Source organism: Sciurus carolinensis, chromosome 4, assembly GCF_902686445.1.
Source record: "Sciurus carolinensis chromosome 4, mSciCar1.2, whole genome shotgun sequence".
NCBI lineage: Eukaryota > Metazoa > Chordata > Mammalia > Rodentia > Sciuridae > Sciurus > Sciurus carolinensis.
The window spans coordinates 119644942-119664440 of record NC_062216.1 but is presented as its reverse complement, the minus strand read 5'-3'; the positions used below and the strand labels follow the sequence as shown (position 1 = coordinate 119664440).

Here is a 19499-nt window from a genome sequence, read left to right as displayed (position 1 = left end):
GTTTGGGGAAACTGAGTGATACACTATGATTTCCTAAAATTCAAATTTTGGTATTTATTAATGACAGTGACCCTGAGCAGAGGAGTATATATTTTCTCTCTCTCTTTCTCTCACACTCTCTTACACACACACACACACACACACACACACACACACACACTTTCTCTCTTGTGATTTAACACAAGAAGAAACTGAAATTTCAAGGTTAAGTGTCAAAAAGCCTGAACAATCAGGTGGCAAAATCTCAGTTTCAGAACTGCAGTTATGAAGCTCATTATTTTACTTACAAGACCCTGCTGCCTTTCATTGGATGAAAGCATTAATTAAGCCTTTTGAGATGTCAGGATTGTCCATATCTAAGTTCCACTTTAGATGTCAACTTACACAAGATACACTTGAACTGCTGGGTGGCTACTAAACATTATATATCATCAGGCAACAGAGTTTCTAAACACAGTATGTGTTTTTTGGCATATAATTTCAATAGGAAGGTATAAAGTATCGAAATGAAAAGTTACATATGAGTGATTAGTTAAATCCCACACATGCTTTTATTTTTGAAAAATAAATATTAATCTCTTGATAAAGAGTACAATAGTAAGGCCCTAACCCTTTGTCTCTTCAGCAACCTTCTTTCTTCTGGGAAAAGTATCACCCTTCTATTACAGAACTACTCTCCTCAGGCTGCCAATGTTAGTCCTTCATTGATCCGCTGCCTGCAGACACAAGCAAACCAGGTCAGGGCCTATCCATCTTCCCTAGAATTTGCCAAAGTGAATTGTAGAGGAAAGGGACAGTCTCTCTCTCATGGCAAATTTGAGCCTGAAACATGAGACTGAGATGCCCATAGTTATCTTCCCCGTGTTGGGGAAGGATACCAACATAAATAAAAGAAGTTGCCATTCCAGAAGTAGCAGAGGAAAGAGGTAAGAAAGCAATATGCTGGACAAATAGGATCACTGGTGCTATTGACCTGGAAGACAGTGGTATCTATGCTTCTCCTCTGACTTGTGTATATGAACATTTCTCTAGGTCAGAGGGTGTTTGAATCAGGCTACCGTCATTTGCAATAATAAATGCAACCACATAAAACAGGTTCTTTTATAAATCTGAAGGGCTCACCATCTAAGGAACAAATATGAGAAAGTCTCTTAAATTTTCAGCTAAAAACAGAATTTAATAATAGCATGCTATCATTTGTAGTACATTATCAGCCCTGTGGGCAAAGAATCTTTTGGAGCAGTTTCAAATCCCTAAGCATACTTCTAATATGTCCTTGACCCTTTCCTCCTTCCATCCTTGTCTTAGGATGGACAAAGGACATTTAATCACAGAAATCTCCTGCAATATGATTTGCTTTCTATTCTGTGTTTTGAAGCGCCCATCTCTCTCACTTTTACTCCTATGAAAACTGGCAAGGATGATATGCACTACAAATTCTTTTTTCCTTTAGATATTCTTTGGTATCACCCTCTTCTCCAACAGAGATCTGGTGAAGGACCCCACGTGCACACATTCTTATAATCTAAATTGACTAAAGACATCCTAATAGCCTGTTCTAGCTCCTGTGTAACAGTTTACATGTTATATTGTAGTTATCCAAAAAATACTTCCTGTTTGTAACTGATCAGTATAGCCAAGGTTTGTCTCTATAACAATTTTCAGAAGCATGGTTTAATTACTCACTCAAAGTCTGGGTAGGACAGAGACCCATGCTAGCCAAGCCATGTGCAACCTGGCTGCTGTGGCAGAGAGAAAAGGAAGGAAAGGTGCATACCAGCTCAAACTGCCTCTTTCAGGAGGTGTGCAGGGTTTACATATGTCCTTCCACTCAAATTTCACAGGCCAAAATGAGTCACTTGGCCTCATTTTAAGGGGAGGAAATCTGAGAAGTAGAGAGGAGCACATGGATATATGAGCATGATAATTTTTGCCACACTGTACCATCTTTCCTAGGAAAAGATTAGCAATATCCATACTCACAGTTTAAAAAAAAATCTAAACGGCATAGATATAGGATGTAAGCCTGCTTACTCTGGATTGCCCAAGTATACCTACTGGGCTTTCTGGTTTTGTAAATCTAAGAAGAAAGTTCAAGTTATCTCAAGCATGGGAATGAACTTTTTTCTTTTTTAAATTGCTACTAAGAGTACTATTGAATCATTTTAATAGTTTCTCTCATTCTCCAAAATATTTAGAGCACAAAGCATAATAATATAGTGACCTTATTTAAATTTTAAAGAGAAGGAAAAATATCCAGTAAATATGAGGCCACCAACCTGCTATACTAAATCCTTTTACTTCTTGGCCTCCAGTAAAATAAGCTCAGTGGTCTAATGCTCTGTTCCCCTCTGTACTGTGGTCCACCATAAAACCTTACTTTAGCACAACTGGCAGTCAGTGCTTACATAAAACAAAAGAATAAATTCCAAGGCAGAAAAAGCCAATTCTGCCCTCCAGAATGGATGATTCTTTCAAAACAGAACAGATATTAAAAAAAATATCAGAAGATAAGCTGGTACCCCAAAATGTGTACTCACTACTTGTGCAGTTAACCATTCAAGAGAATAGCAGACAAATACCACCCTAAAAGATAATCCTATGTAATCACTGTTTACAAAATAAATCCCTGTATCCATCTAAACAATGTAGAAAGTTTAAATTATAATATGTTTTCTACCACTCTTTGGCACTGTAATAATAGGGTGACCACTTTGCTTGACCTATTTGCTAGAACTCCAGGAGACCATATGGATGACCAGATGGGTTGCTGTAATTTAGTGTCATTATTCTGAGGATGAAGTAAGGAATCAACATAATTTGCATTCTTTTCCATCCTTCTTGCGTACCTTTTATTAGTTTCATTTTTAATTCAGACATCAGAAGAAAAGATAATACCTTGCTACCAAGGCCCAGATGCCAACTAATTACTACATGAGACTTCAGCCCTGACATCACAGGCCAGGCCTGAGAACACGCTCCATCTTACTCAATGACCCCACCGTAGTGATTAATAGGTTGAGTGCTAAGCCCTAATGAGTGTGTCAGATCTTAAATGTTCTCTAGGCTAATGTAATTAGCATTATGTTGAACAGAATATTTCAGTTACTTGGTAGAGAGACTCATTATTATACTTCATAGATAGTGATGTGCCTTTTCACCTCAAAGACCTCATATGGTCTTCAAATTTATTTTATAATCATTAACCAAAAAGGCCTCTGTACATAAAGATCTTTCAAAACCTAGAGAAAAATGTAAATATTTTTCAATCAAGTATTAATATATTCTACAGCAGTAAACCCCGACATTATATGTAAAGTGAGATCATTTTCAAAGATACTTGTTTAAAAATGAAAATTTTTCGACTCTACCAACAGAAATTCTGATAGAAGGAGGCTGAGGATAAGGCCTAGAATAATACATTTTTAACAAGAGACCCTATGTTCCCAAACAGAGCATCTGTGGACTGCCCTTGGAAAAAACACTACAACACGAGTAACAGAACTAATAGCGTATACATTAGAGTAACTGAATCTATCAGGCTTTTTTGTCCTAAATAGTTATTTATGTTTCTGAAAAAATCATGCACACCCATAAGAAAAATTGTTTTCAGGTTGAGATTATAGCTTCAAATATGCAAATTATTTTTTTTGTTAGAAGATTAAAAACTAACTACCAAGATAATACATGAATATTATTTCCAACAAGCCATGTAAATGTATGAGATCTAAATCAGACAGTATAGAGCAGAAAGTACCATTTCTATCCAATAAGCAAAGGGCCTAGAACTGTATTTCCAGTTTTAAGGAAAAGAGCAAAAGATAGGAAAATTTCTGAAATTCCCAACTTTCTTCCATAACCAAGGAAATGTTTTAGCCCTGATAACTAAGGACTTTGGGCAATACTCCAGGAAGTAGGTTCTCACCTAGATATTACATTGATCAATTACTAAACTCTAAGAATTTATACATGTCTAGCATTGCTTTCTTGAAATACCAGAAATAAATACCTGTCAATTTTTAATTTAGATGAACTTTATTCACATACTACCCTAAATATTTAAGGCAACTTTTTAAAAACTTTACAACTACCAAATTACCTTCTTATTTATGTATTTCAAGAGATCTCTTTTGGATCTTTTCAAGCTTTTTATCATATATATTAAAAAATAAAATAAGAATATGAATAAAATGAAAACATTTATTTATGACAAATATAGTTCAAGTATTAACTTATCATTTCATACCAAGATTTAGTGGTTTGAGGAACTTAAAATTATATTAATTTAAAATTATATAATTCTTCATTTTATGATGACTTTAGATTGAGCCAGGGAGTAGGCTGTCATATGTCCATGGCAAGTCCATAAACCCATTCTTTTGTTGATGAAAAATGATTGGTGAGAGTCAGGCACAATGGCACACACCTGTAATCCCAACAGCTAGGGAGGCTGAGGCAAGAGGATCTGGAGTTCAAAGCCAGCCTCAGCAAAAAGGAGAGGTACTAACCAACTCAGTGAGACCCTGTCTCTAAATAAAATACAAAGGAGGGTTGGGGATGTGGTTCAGTGGTCGAGTGGTCCTGATTTCAATCCCTGGTTACCCTGCCACACACAAAAAAATGATTGGTGAGGTGTAAAGTTCAGTCCAGGAACGACTGGATGCATGGAGTTCTGAGTTTTCCTCTAGAATGCCTGCACTTCCCATGGTAGAGAAGTTTAAGAATTCTGACCAGTAGGATGTGTGCAGATATGAAGTTTATCCTTTTCAGGCCTGAACCCTAAAATATCCCATATGATCTCCCTTGCTGTCTGCCTTTGCTCTGTCCAGCAAATAGAGCAGACTGAGAGAACAACGTGCAAAGACTTAGCTGATGGCATAGCCACCAGACGAAACACTGCTTGAGTAAGAAATAAATCTTCCTTGCCTTAAGCCACTGAGACTTTGGGGTCGTGTGCAGAAAACTGGACTGATATTAAGTCATTTAGAAGAGTCTGTTTTCACTGTATTTAAGAGCAGGGTGAAACATCATAACATTTAAGAGCTTTTGGAGCTCAAGTTAAGATGATTTTGTGTGTTGACCAGAGCATTATGAAAGAACACCTCACCCACAGGCTGCAAGAACAAGACCTACTGTACAATATCTCTTGTCCCTTGTCATAAGAAATACCATTGTTAATTGTTTACAGAAACTGTCCAAAGGAGATTCTTAGAAAGGGTTTTAGATGCAGACTTTTAATTGACCTGCTCAAATAGCATTTTGAAGATACCATTTGATACTAAAATAAAATTGCACCAGTTTAACCTAACCAGTTCTATGCTAGATTAATCTAAAATTATCAATAAACAAAAAAAATAGAAAATACATACCAGTATCAACATGTGTGCATGCATATGTCACACACACACAGAATTATTTCAGGATTTTTTTTTTTTTTTTTTTACTTTGGTAGTGCAATGAAAAGATAACACCTTTAAGAATAACTATTACGTCACTGAACAAATGACCTTGGTGGGTGTAGTACATAAGTCTTTACATTGCAAGGACAAAACACTGCATTGTCTTGCAGAAGGCCTGGTTTAGCTCTGACTGTCATTTTTTAGTTGTAAAGAGGAAGATATGAGAATGGCAGAGAACACAGTGACTAAACGTTTGAAGTCTCAATTTTTATCAGCCACTAGTGAGCTATTCAACTTAGGAAAGCTATTTTATCTCTCTATTTCTTGCTATAGAATAGAGAGAAAATAACATTTATTTCACAGGTTAAGAGGATTAAGTCATACCCCATATATCAAGTGATGAGAGAGGCCTTGGCTGAAACTAAATACTAATAAATATTGGATAATAGCAATAATGTTATATCTCTATCAGTAAAAGCTACAATATCTTACTTATATAAAATAAAAAATACTACATAATTTATATGATTTGTTTAAATTCTTATATTCTGAGTCTATAATTGTACCTTGAAGTTAAATATGCATTTAAAAAATGAAAACTCTAAAATCCATATATTTTAAGTAATGGTTTAAAAAAAATCCATAAGGCAGTCTGGTCTGCTGGTGAGACTGACTTAAAGATGACAGGTCACATATTAATGTGCTAATGACATTTTTTTTGACATTCAGATGTGAGATGCTTTCTTGATATATTCATTATCCCTCATGACTCATAACTGTCATTAAAATATAGAATATAACAACATGTTGTCAGACAACCATTTAAATAAAAGTATGTCATATTTAATGAGACCTATAATAATAAGGAATTATTTCTTACCTGATTCTGAAAGACTCCAGAATGTGTATAACTGCATTTTTGCAGTGTAAAGTAAAGTACTTTCTAGGCTTAGAAATTATCAGCAACTTAAACAAGTTTCCTTCTCATTCAAAAGGAAACATTTCCCTCAGCTAGAGCAGTAATAAGAAATGATACCAACACTATATTGCAGTTTTTATTCCAATCTAAATAGAAAAGTATTTACCTTGGAAATTTTATTATTTAGTAAATTTTGATTTGTACAAATAAATTTTTATTCAAAAAATACCAGAGGCTCAAAATGAATAATTTGAGATACTGGATTAAAATCACTAAAAATTATTTTAATTATACTTTTGATTGATTTTGACTGACCATGCCATGAAAACAGGGCTTAATATACCAGGATACTGCATATAAATCACACAGGAGGAATGTGGCATGAAGGAATTATTTTCTTAATCCAGAATTCTACTTAATCCAAGCACCTTACCTCCTGCATACATAACAGCCAGCATAATGGATGATATCCATGCTATTTCACTGTACGTGGTGTGGAATATTTGCTGAATTTCTTTGAAGAATACTGTGACGGCTTTGGGGAATGCATACGAAAATCCAATGGAGATAAAAGATGCTCCAACCACAACCCAACCCCATCCTCCATCAGGAGGTGGGTGTAGAGGTGGGGAACTTGGCATTGGTGGCATTTCTGCTCCTGTATTTCAAATTCAAGTAACCTAAACACACAAAAAATGAAATAACAGTTTAAACCTTATTTGCATTTTTGTATGACACTCTTGTTAGTTACTAAAGTAGTACTTTCCAGGTATAACGTATAACTTTTCATGAATACTTTAATATTTATGCACTCAGAAAATCTATGAAAAATAATACGAAGTCTATAACTTGGACTACTATGAGCTAAAAATAGAAAGAATTTAATTTATGGGACAAAAATTACTTGAAGTGAAGTTAAGAATTTAGATCTAAATCAACCAAACAATAAAAACTATTTCAATTTTATTTCTTAACATAAAGAAAATGGAACTGCCACCACTTAAAATAAAATACTTTTAAAATTCAAAATACAAACTTTAAGATTGTGTATATAAAGTTCGAGAAGAACCAGATATTAAATCCAAAGAATAATAAAATATTAAATAGGCATTCTTGGAATTTCTCTACTTTTAATAAGTGAGAATACTTCAAAGCATTTCTGTCTGGATCTGTTTTCTAAATGATTGAACCAAAAACTACATAGTTCTATGAAATTATACTAGTTTTAATGTACTTTCAAAACTGGTGATACCTACTATTTTATGAAGATACATAAAATGAAATATACATAAAATATATATGTATAATACATTTGTTTGTTGAGGGTCGTGGAGGAAAGGACTTTCCCTTTGGATATGCCTAAGAGCACTTAATTACTTCATTAAGGTATAGAACAACCACTCTCCCATGGAAGAAATTACATAACATTTGAAATTAGGTGAGTTAAATTAAAAACATCTTGGTTCCCTAGTTTGCTTGTTTTTGGAGAGAGGTGCTGCTTGCTTAACTCGTGGATATGTACAATTGCCAGTACTTTTCAGTATCATCCTTATACTGAAATGAAATATCTTCAATATGTAGATATGTCTTAATTGAAAGGTAGAGGAAAAACAGAAATAAGTGAAGAAAAAAAAAAAGCAATTTTGCCACACATTTTCAGAAAACCTAGCTCTTAATATGATTTTTTTTCCTACTGCTATTTCCCTTTTGGATGATTGCAAAAATGGCAGTAACTTCCTATTTTTTCATAAAAATTCATACATCTAAAGTGCGAATCATGACATCTTGATACACATATACAGAGTGAAGTGATCACTACCTTCAATTTGATTAACATATCTCCTCACATAGATACCAGTTTTCTTTTCTGTTTTTGCTTTTTTGTTGTGGAGAACACCTAAAATCTATTCTTTACAAATTTCCAGACTACATACAATATTAAGTACAGTCATTGTGTTGTACATTAATTATTCATTCTGCATAACTGTAATTTTATAACTGTGATTTTATAATTTGACCATCTACCCCTACCCAGGTAAATATTGTTTCAGTCTTAGTTTCTATAAATTTGACTTTCTTTGATTAAAAATATAAATGAAACCATGCACTTATTTTCTTTCTGTGTCTGGGTTGTTTCACTCAACATAAGGTCCTCTCTGAAACCAGTCTTGAAAATCAGGATCAGTTTATTGAAAACATTTTGCTCTTGCCTCAGCATTTCTTGGGTGTTCAATCTTCAACACTGGGGGAATGGGACCCAATACTGGCTTTCTACTTTGAACTTTATTGTGACAAATAACAGTTCTATCCTGCTATTTTTTTTTTTTTTTTTTTTTTTTTATCACCAGGCTCTAGATACAATAAAATGCTTTAACCACAGACAAACTGTGCATACAATGCACATCTTGGTCAATCAAGATCATCCAGAAAAATACACTTCTATTAAGTTAATATTTTGAAGGGACTATAATTGCTAAAAATCAACCCAAAATACCACACCTTGTCAATAATTATTTTAAAAGATCTGTATGTCATCAGTATAGTTGTAGTTGGTTTTATAATCTTTCTTTCTATAGTCTTATTTATCCTTGGTCATCAATTTATATCACATAAGCACTAGAAATAGTTTCTTTAAAAATTGTTAACATTAAGGAAAAGGCAAAAGGAAAGAGATGGATTTTAAGTATTAGTTAAATAAGCTAAAATGGCAATTGGCCTTTGAAGGTTGTCTGAAGAATCTGAAAATATAAAAATTCTGGAGAAATACTGAAGAAATGCCAAAAGATATTTATATTTTGACTACTCTTTATTATAGAGTGTAAAAACAGTTATCAGCCTTAAAAATCTTGTTTAGTAATTTTCCTGCTTGCCTATAAGAAACTAATCCATCTTTCATCATTAATTCATGAGTGTAAACTTTTGTAGTTTTTATCACACCTGCTCTAGTAAGCACTTAGAAATATAACTGGGTGATCCATTTTTAGTGACGTCAAAAATCATAAATACCATTTTTAAATAATGTTAAATTCATATTATTAAATTAAATCAACTATTATTAAATCAAATACATTGAAATATCAGTACAAATTAAGCAAATAGCGTGCAAACCATGTTACATATACAAATATTGAAATTCGTTGATAATCTAGGTTTATGTTGGGGTTTCTATATTAAACAAGAAACAATGGCTGCAGAAAAATGAAGCAGTTTACATAAATTCACAGTAAGTAGATGTCAACACCAGTATAAATCCCATGATTGCAAATATTATTATTTAAATATGTCCCATTATTTAATATAAAGTCTTTAATTAATAGTTTTTAATATAAAACACATCATTCTTATGTCAAACTAATTTGAAATCCCAGATCCTCTAAAACATTGCACTTAGTGTGCTCCCACATAAAGAGAAGATGAAATATATATATATATGATTACAAATACATAAATGCATGTTTATTTTGTAAATATACACATTTGTATATAAATTTGCAGGCTTCCATCACTTTCCATTCTCTAAAGTTTAATTGGAATTGTATATTCAAGACTATTTTTTTACACTGGCTTCATCTTGTGTCATGAAGATTAAGTACAGGGCTAGTCTTGGTGTACTGGCTCTGTCTCTCACGCTGTAACATTTAGTAAATAAAACTCTGAGTCTGTTTTCTTATCTGTAAAAGTAGGACTAAAATTTTATTTACTTTGTAAGATAAATAGGAGGACTAACAGAAGGATTATATGTAAAATAAATAGCATGACTGATGTGTCCTGAATGAATATTACCTATCATTATCTTGACCTTCCTTAAAATGATAAATAAAAATGTAGCTCATTAAAATGTGTAAAAATGGGATTTTAAAAATATATATATTTGGGAAACATTTATTTGGTTTTCATTTATGCCAAATTCCATACCCTACCCTACATTTAACATAGCAAGTATCTTAAAATGAAATTTTCATGAAAATTTTTTATCTCAGAAGGATAGTGTAATTTTTTTTCTTTTTTCTCTTGGTATTGGGGATCAAACACAGGAATATCCTACCACTGAGCTACATCCTCATCTGTTTTTATTTTTTTATTTTGAGAGAGGGTCTTGTTATGTTGCTTAGGGCCTCATTAAATTGCTGAGACTTGTATTGAACTTGTGATCTTCCTGCCTTAGGGGAGTTGCTGAGATTGTGTGCACCCAGGCAGGAGTAGTGTAATTATGAAAGAAAAGAGTATATGCTTAGTTTAGTTTAGTGATCTGCACACAATTAGAGTATGTGTTCAACAGATCATGGTTGAGCCAGGTGTGGTGGTAGTGCTCAGGAGGCTGAGGCAGGAGGATCGCAAGTTCAAAGCCAGCCTCAGCAAAAGCAAGGTGCTAAGCAAAACTCAGTGAGACCCTGTCTTTAAGTAAAATGCAAAATAGGGCTGGGGATGTGGCTCAGTGGTCAAGGGCCACTGAATTCAATCCCTGGTATCCCCACAAATCAATCAGTCAATCAATCATGGTTGAAGTTGAATGTGAAATTGTCAGTCTTTCTACAAGTCCTGAATAATTTTAGGGCTTCAGAAATAGACATTTTTTAATCTGATGCTCTATGTGCCCTTCCGGATTACAGCCACTCTCTAAGAAACAACTATTCCAAATTATATAAGCACTAACTTAATTGTATTTAAATTTCTACAATATATGTATGTGTACATGTGCTATATGTATATATTTTAAAACTTGTATGTAATACATGAAATAAATATTTTATATGTAAAATTTTGATTATATAAGTATGTATATGTAAAGGTCAAACTGGCAAAATAGTAATCGTAATTTAATAAAGACATTATATGTAAATCTATGTTGTTTATTCTATATATTACAATTATTTATATTCATATGATTCATTTATAGGTATTCTTGGAAATAGCTTTTTAATTTAATATTATAATTTTACATTTAGGTTTCTTACAGATTTCTGAATCTGATGCTTTGGAATATACGGGATTCTTATTCATTGCAGGTGTGTTCTATGATGTTATCTTGAACTCAATATTAACAGGTACTGAACCTTTGCTTGTAGAGGAAATATGGGAATGAGTTTATGTGTAACTCTGATCACATTTTCATCAATCAATATATAACCTTGTTTGAATTGTATTTCCACTTAAAGATGCCTCCTTTAATACATATTGTTGATTCATTAGCACTGAACTAAAGGTCAGTGGCACTGTAAATCATGCCTGAGTGAGGCATATCTAACACAAATGTTTCTTCTATAAGGTGCATCCCAGGCGTCTTGCACTGGGGAACTTCAGCAGCACTCTAGGAGGCCATTTTAAACAGCAAGTTCACTAACAAAGAAGCACAAAAATGTTAAAATGTGGCATTAAGTAGATTGTACAAAGGATACATGGTTGCCTGGAATTTAAAATTTAAAAATTTGAAAAATGGAGAGAAAGAAGTAAAACAAAATCACCATTGTCCTAACACTAGAATAAACGATAGCAAATATGTTGGTGAATATTATGCTAGAGTTCCAATATACAAGTATGTATATAGTATGTGTTACAAAACTGGAAATGACAATTTAAAGGTCTATCAAAATTGAACCTACCAATAGGTAATCAATAGAAAAACAACTAAAAATTTCCAACTGGTTTACATATTCATAAATATTTTCACAATCAGATGATGATTCCTCTGAATCACTTTTTGAATAATAATTTTCAATGATACTGAGATACCTTCCCTTGGGCTATCTAAAACACCTCTATAGAGGGCCCTATCAATATCTCCACCAATTTCTTCCGAGCTGCTCAGGACATTCTAAGTTTTGACACCAATGTTTTCTTGATTTACCAGAACATATCAACGGAAGATATTCAGACCACGATATAGAACTTCCTTTATCTAAAGGGCAATAAATGGTTTGTTGACTCAAATATCAAGGAAATAAAATTGACCCATCATCATGAGAACCACCAAACTTGTATATGCATAGGCCAAGACCCTGTCATGACTGCCACTTTGGCAAAACTGATGATAATATGCTGTCCAGTGTAAGACATTCTCACTTCAAAGATGCTAAATGTGAAGCAATGCATTTCTTGGAATAGATGAAATAATGAATGCAGTAAATATTTCAATGTATATATGTATATTCTATATGTATTTTAATGTACATAAATTTAATGTACATAAATAAATGTGCTATATAAGGATACTTGTCTATCATTTGATTTTTCATTATTTTTAACTCATAAATACATAACTACATGATCAGCATTTAGTGGGTAAATATTGCCCATGCAATTTTGCTAAACCCAGAGACAGTAGATTATTTATTGTATCCCTGATATATGATCTACATTTCTGTAAGTACTTTTTTCTGACACTTTTTACTTCAATCTGAGTCATAGGAAAATATATTTTTTGCTCCAAATTTCTCATTCTTCCAATGAATAATTTTGAAACTCCTGTAAAACTGTTACCTTTGAATAAATTTCTAATGATTTATTCAATATACATCTTTCCCATTAGTCCAAGATCATAAGTTGATCACTATATCTCAAGTTGTCAGCATAGTGTGATATACGGTAGGATAATTTCAGTTGTAACTACTTGTGCTTGGAAAGAAATTATTGCATTGTATTTATTTTATTGTATTATTGTATTATTATTTTATTGTTCCCCCCATTGTACCACCTGCTGTAATTTTCTCCCTGTAATCATAATTTCAACTTTAATAATGAAATTATTCACTTTCAAATAACAATGAGATATAGTCTGTTGTTTTGCCATAAGTTAAATAAATAAATAGAAAAAAATGTGCACCCACATACATTTGATTGAGGCAGATTTTTAAATGTTTTCTAAGAGATAAAAACACCATGTGGCTAATGCTGGTAGCAATTGTGGTATAAGTGCCTGAGAAGAGGCTGACTTTAGACCACATCCTAAATAAAAAGTAGAGGAAAGCAATATCTGCTGAATAAATCTTGATTAAAGTAGACACAGATAAATAATGAATCCACCATTGAAATATACAAAGGGGTTCAAAAAAATAGAAGCATCCAAAAAACTGGAAGAAGTAAAAATGCATAGCAATGACTTATGCTAGCATTCCTTGCCTTCAACTCCTCCTTTTTTATCTCCAACATACACACACGATACATGGACACACAAGTATATATATATATATCTACACTAGGAATTAATCATCTCCACCTAAGTCTTTTATCCAATGAAAAGTCTTTAAAAATTTTGGAAGACAATCCGTGATCAGCACATCAGCCTTCCATAGACAATGAACTGCTTCCCATTTCTCTAGATTCTGTCCTCCAAGAAGATTGCCCAGGAATTTCGATTTCCACTCCCTGCTACATTCATGTTTTTCTAATGTTCATAGCCTCAAACTGCATCTCTGTTGTTCAGATCATTAACTATTTGAATTTTCCTTCATTTGTAATGGAAGACAAGCTATTTTCTCAGATGTGACACATTTCAATCTTTTCAAAAGCTTTTTTTAAAAAATAGTATTATTCGATTGAGGCATTTTTTTCTCCTTGATTTCCTTTTGTTTTTGTATTACTTTTGTCACAGTTTTGTCAGTGCACTATCTTCCTCCATAATCTTTTGTTCTCTGTTCCCTGCATATTTCCTTGATTTTAATTACAATTGCATGCTCCAGATTGCAAGTCACCACTCATGCCCCTTCACTTTCCTATCTACTACCTGTTTTTTTTCTTTCACATAAAGTGACATTTGCTGATCTTTTAACTAACTCATTGGAAAATGGAGCCAGACCAATTAGCTCTTGGAAAATTCTTCCAAGATCGTCACCTCTTCCTTATTAGCAACTCTTCAGTTGATGAATACTTAGGTACAATTCAAACACACAAACAGATCTCATGATTTCTTCCTGTGCACAGTTCTGTAATATTTTAGTCAACTGGTGTCTGTTGCGCTTTGTTCCTTTTCAATTGTGTTTATCTTGGTGTAACCAAGAAAACAGAATTTAAAATATAGTTTTACCTGTTGACAGATGACTTCTTGAACAGATTTCTTTGGGTTTTTTGTGGAATCTTTAAGCCTAGTCACTCTGTGCTGAAGTGCAATATTTGAAGGCAAAGCAAGGGAAGAGAGGTAGACAGAGTCTGCGTTATCTAAAGAAATAGAAAAACAAGTGTTACATGTATAATTGAATTCCACAAGCCTCATTATTAGAGCCACTAGCATTAACTAATTCTGATAACTGTAACCATCTTTTAATAATTAGCAAAATTGTACACATTTGTATATGTGTGTGTGCATGGTATATATGTATGTGTGTATATATTTCATCTTTCTCCTTCTCTCTCTCTCTCTGCATATATATATATATATACATATATATATATATATGTATATATATATTTGTCAGTCCATGATGGAATAACCAAGTAATAACCAAAATGATCAAATGTATGCATGAGGAATAAAAATATAAGACAAAGAAGAATCAGACTTTTCAAAAGAAGTATGTATATATATATATATATATATATATGCATACATGTGTGTATATAATATATATATGAGATTAAATATCTATGAGAAAGAAAATTTATTGACATTAACTGTCACTCAAATAATTCCCTATGCCAATTTAGGTAATTAGCTCTAAAATTCAATTAAATAAATACCCACTAACAATGGAAATAGGAAATTTAAATGAACATTATTAGAAGTACCACATGTACACATGTTTCAGTAATGAAACAGAATAGCAAACAAACAAAAAACTGCCTAGTAAACAAAAACTATTTTAGGGATCTTCTGTTTCAGAATTGAAACTTCTTTAATCTAGGTGATAGACAAATATGCTAAATCTATAACATATCAAACATGTTTATTTCAACCTTAATATTATGACTATGTACACACTGATACCAAGAGGTAATATTGTCTGGGCCAAGATTTCATAAGACTGGATCAAACCTAGAAAAGAGTCAGTTCTTTCAATTAAATAAACAGTACCCAGAGCCACATGCTCTAAAGTCCTGAATGAAGACAGCAGTCACCAGGTGAAGGGAGGTTTGTATGAGAGGATGGAGAAAATGTTATCTAAATGCCAAGTTGGTGAGAAACTGACAGTGGAAGCAATTTAAAGATGAGGAAAGGAATTTGGAAATAATATATAAAATCCAAGAAATTGACAGGCACAACATTGAAGACAGCTTTGTTAAGAATGAGGGTGCTTGTAACTGGGTCTTCCGGGTTTGGGATCAGAACAACTCCAGTCCTACCAGGATCTTGGGAGCCTCAGCAGCTTTTTTAGCGGGGAGGGTTAATTCAAGAATACAGCTTCATCCTACCCCAAGTAACCAGCCCATGCAAAAGTAGAAGACCTTAATATTTTGAACAAATGTTTTTTCTATTCAGTTTCTCTGGCAGAGAGAACTTCTCTGGGTTCAGGACAAAGCCTCAAAGGAAGGTGGGAGGCACATCCAAAAGTTGAGCTCTCACCCTGCAGTCTATGTTTGATTCACTCAACTTACATACCAGTTTAGGAACCAGAACAAAAGAGATCTTAAGAACTTCAAATTCTACATGCTTATCAACATTTCTATGAAATTTCACACTGCCTTAACCAAACTATTTTCTCTCAGAAAGACCATCCTACTCTAGGTTCTTTTCAACAAATGGGTCAATAAACCAGAAGTTCCCTGTTTGGTAGTTACGCCTATGTTAATTTATGTTACATCACTTTGTCTTCATATCCTAAACTATCATGGCCTATTTTAAACACAATGCTGTCAATTACTCATGCAATGAATATATTGGTCAGTGTTTTAGAAGGCAGTGTTTTAGAATCTCTGTGTATAACTAAAAATCCAGTAGAATATCAATAATTTTTAAGCAAATGGGATGACATTTTTAATTTGATAAAGTAACTCTTCTAGGGACAGCTTCCCAAATCCAAGTAAGGCTTAAGGCTTATTCCCAACTACAAAAGCAATGTTAATTATTATACCCAGCAGTTGGGATGTAGTAAGTGCTAATTTTGTTTCTTTGCTGTCCCCCTTATATGCCACATGTTTTATGATGAACTTTATTTATCACAGGGTTCAAGAAAAATAATGCTTTAATGCTTTCAATATTTTCCTAAAATTTTTATTGATATTTGATAATTCCATAGATTCAGAGAAGCTCCTATTTTGAATCATATTTCATAGATTAAGGCATAAAGGATCACAGGTGCAAAAGGATTTTCTTCAAGTGTATGTTTAGTAGGTGACCAAATTGAAACTGTGACTGCTATCTTTTTATTAGGGTCACTATTGCTGACCTACTTCAACACGCCAACTTGGGGAATGCTTCTTCTCCACACAATTACACTTCTTCAGTCTTATTACAATGATGAATTTTTAAATTTTAGTTATTACATGTGCTCTTGCTATCTTGTCCATCAGAATCAATATACTTATTTTTGGGAATTCAAAAACTAGAACTATCCTTCAAAGTAATTTTAAAATTCATCATTGTTCTAGCTAATTTAGATTTATCAGTGCTTTCTATGATATGTTTGAGTCTATAGGCTACAAAATATTACTATCATTAACAAAAGAATGACTTGAAGACTAATGAAAAAACTTTGAGTATTTCAAGTGATTTTCAACAACTTATATGATAGAACACATACTAAAGCCCAGGAACTTTGCCTTGTATTCTGCAATCAATATGGGTTGATTTGTTAAGCTGATTAATGCATGGAGAAGATGCAGGACCCAAAAGTAGTGAAACTATTAGTAATGTTCAATGGCTAGGCTCTATTAATATACTCAAGACTTATTCAGTTGCACAGAATATTGAAACATTTCTTTATAAACCTGTGAATAATCCTCTCTTCAAATTCCCAAACCTAAACCAGCATGCATCAATTCTAAGAAGGCTTATCAATAGTCTACATCATCCAGAAGTTTATCTTTCAATATATAGCCCAGAAATAATGTACTCAGCAAACTAAGTACCAGATTAAGTCAATAGGAGCTAGGAGACTATCGACTTCACCATAAATTCATCTGGATGCTCTACATTAAAGTCCAAGTCTTCCTTCACATCCTACCTAAACAGTGTCCCATGTTTGCACCTGAACAAATTAATATGTTCTTAAAGAATAATAGACTGATCTTTTTGCTCTCTTTTCTTACACAGAAGAATCTAGCAATGTCAAACTAACGTACGGTGTTTAAGTTTAGGAGACAACTTGCTCAATTTTATAACAGGAATTAAATTGAACCAAATCTTTTCTTTTCTAACATGTAATTGAATTAAAATTGGAATCTAATCCTGGGAGACTATTTTATTCTTCAACGTGGACCATCTTTTAAATCCTATTGACTGATTTACTTTGACATCTAGACAAGAAAGATATCGTTTGAGCAAGGTCCACAAAATGTTGGCAACACCAAACCTATTTTTAGATGTAAACTACTGCTGTAGTTAAAATGACTGCGAATTCTAATTGATAATAAGGGTCACACTCACTATAGTTGCTTTTAGAATGGGCAAATTAGGGAAAATAAGGTGAAACAGTATGTAATTATGAAGAATTGGAGTTGAACCTTTCATAAAAACAATTCCCGTATTTCCTAATATTATAATTTTAGAACTGTGTAAAAACAATTAGAGCAGGCTGAATTGTGACCATGTCCATGTCCAAATACTCACAACCTATAATCTTAGTCTTTTATTGTAAAAGACATGATTAACTTAAGGATTTTGATAGAGAAGCTTATATTGGATTACCCAGGTAAACACTAAATCTATACACATGTACCCTTATAACAGAGAAAAGCAGAGAGAGTTTTGAGACAGATAGACATTCAAGATGACAGAAAAAGGATATGTTGATGTGTAGATGGAGGCAGAGTAGTAGAAAGTGACATGACCACAAGCCCCAAAATACCAAGAACAACTACTGACATCAGATGTTAAAGAGGCAATGGAGCAATCTCCCACAAAGACTCTTTAAGAAGTTCTGTCCTGCCCTTTGATCTCCAGAGGTGTAAGAAAAAAATTTCTATTAGTTTAAGTTACCAAGTTTGTAGTAATTTGTTACAACTGACCTGGGAGGCTTGAACAATAGCAGTGGTGTATGGTTTTAAAAAGTCATGAACAATCAATTGTACCATAAGGATTTTCTTATAGGTACAATTGCATAGGTATATAAAGACAGTACAGAATGTCCAGGGGAAGTCACCAGAAAATGGGTAAATCATTGTTCATTCACAAAAAAGTACTATCCCACACAAATGTAAAAGGAATGAAGCAGATCTGAGAGAACAACATCCCAAAATGTAGTGCTTTGACATGCTGAGCTGCAGGATCAATATCTTTCTGACCTCTACTCCTCCACCACCTGCTGGTGTTTCTCTTGATCCTCTTTATCTTCCAAAGGCACAAGGAAAGCTTTGTTCTGACGTTCCCTTATCTGCCTTTGGACTTGCCAAAGACAACGTGGTAACCTTCCTCCTTCTCCCTAGTATCTAATTACCAATGGCAGAAAAGACCACTGAGGGATGTAACTATGTCTAGACAGAGTTTTGTCACAAGATGTCTGTTTCTTGGGGTCATTCAAATTTCTCAAAGAATTATTTAAAAGCTAATTTTTCACCTAGATGCATTCGTCCTTCCTAATAACCACTAGGAATAACCTCTCAAAAAGTATCGCCAACATTCCCCTACATCTCTGTGTTCTATGAGACAGATACCTAAGCATCTAAACCTCACTGGTATGGTGGATAATCACACTCCTGGGATTTTCTCCATTCATGTTAAATAAATTTGTATGTCTTTTTTTCCTATTAATCTTTCTGCTGTCAATTCATTCCAATAAACTTTTAGAAGGAGCAGGATGAGACTTCCCTTCATTCTTGCAGTGTATATATGTTTACACAAGCATCTCAAGCATATAAATTACTCAGAACAATGCACTAAAAACTATTAATAGCAAGTAGTTTTGAAATTTTGCTATGTATGATTTATGTATTTTGGGATGTTGAAATATTATAGAATGAATATATCTTATTTTTCTATTAAAAGTTGTAGACAAATGCTGAAATACAAAACAGTATGCACACATAAGTATGTTTTCTATTATGTTAACATGTTACAGGTACTTCTATTTGTATTACAAATCAAATTTTCATAT

At 33.1% G+C, this 19499-nt stretch overlaps 1 protein-coding gene across 12 annotated transcripts in view; it reads right to left on the bottom strand.

Annotated features, from left to right (window-relative positions):
* Positions 1-19499, bottom strand: part of Slc16a7 (solute carrier family 16 member 7) — a 158833-nt gene that overhangs the window by 57720 nt on the left and 81614 nt on the right. For all 12 annotated transcript variants that reach the window (XM_047548798.1, XM_047548804.1, XM_047548805.1 and 9 more), the window contains 2 exons: positions 14339-14469; positions 6752-6998 (listed from right to left, as the gene is read on the bottom strand). In XM_047548798.1, the coding sequence (XP_047404754.1) occupies positions 6752-6968 (217 nt within the window). In that variant the 5' untranslated portion in view covers positions 6969-6998; positions 14339-14469. The remainder of the gene's footprint in view (positions 1-6751; positions 6999-14338; positions 14470-19499) is intronic.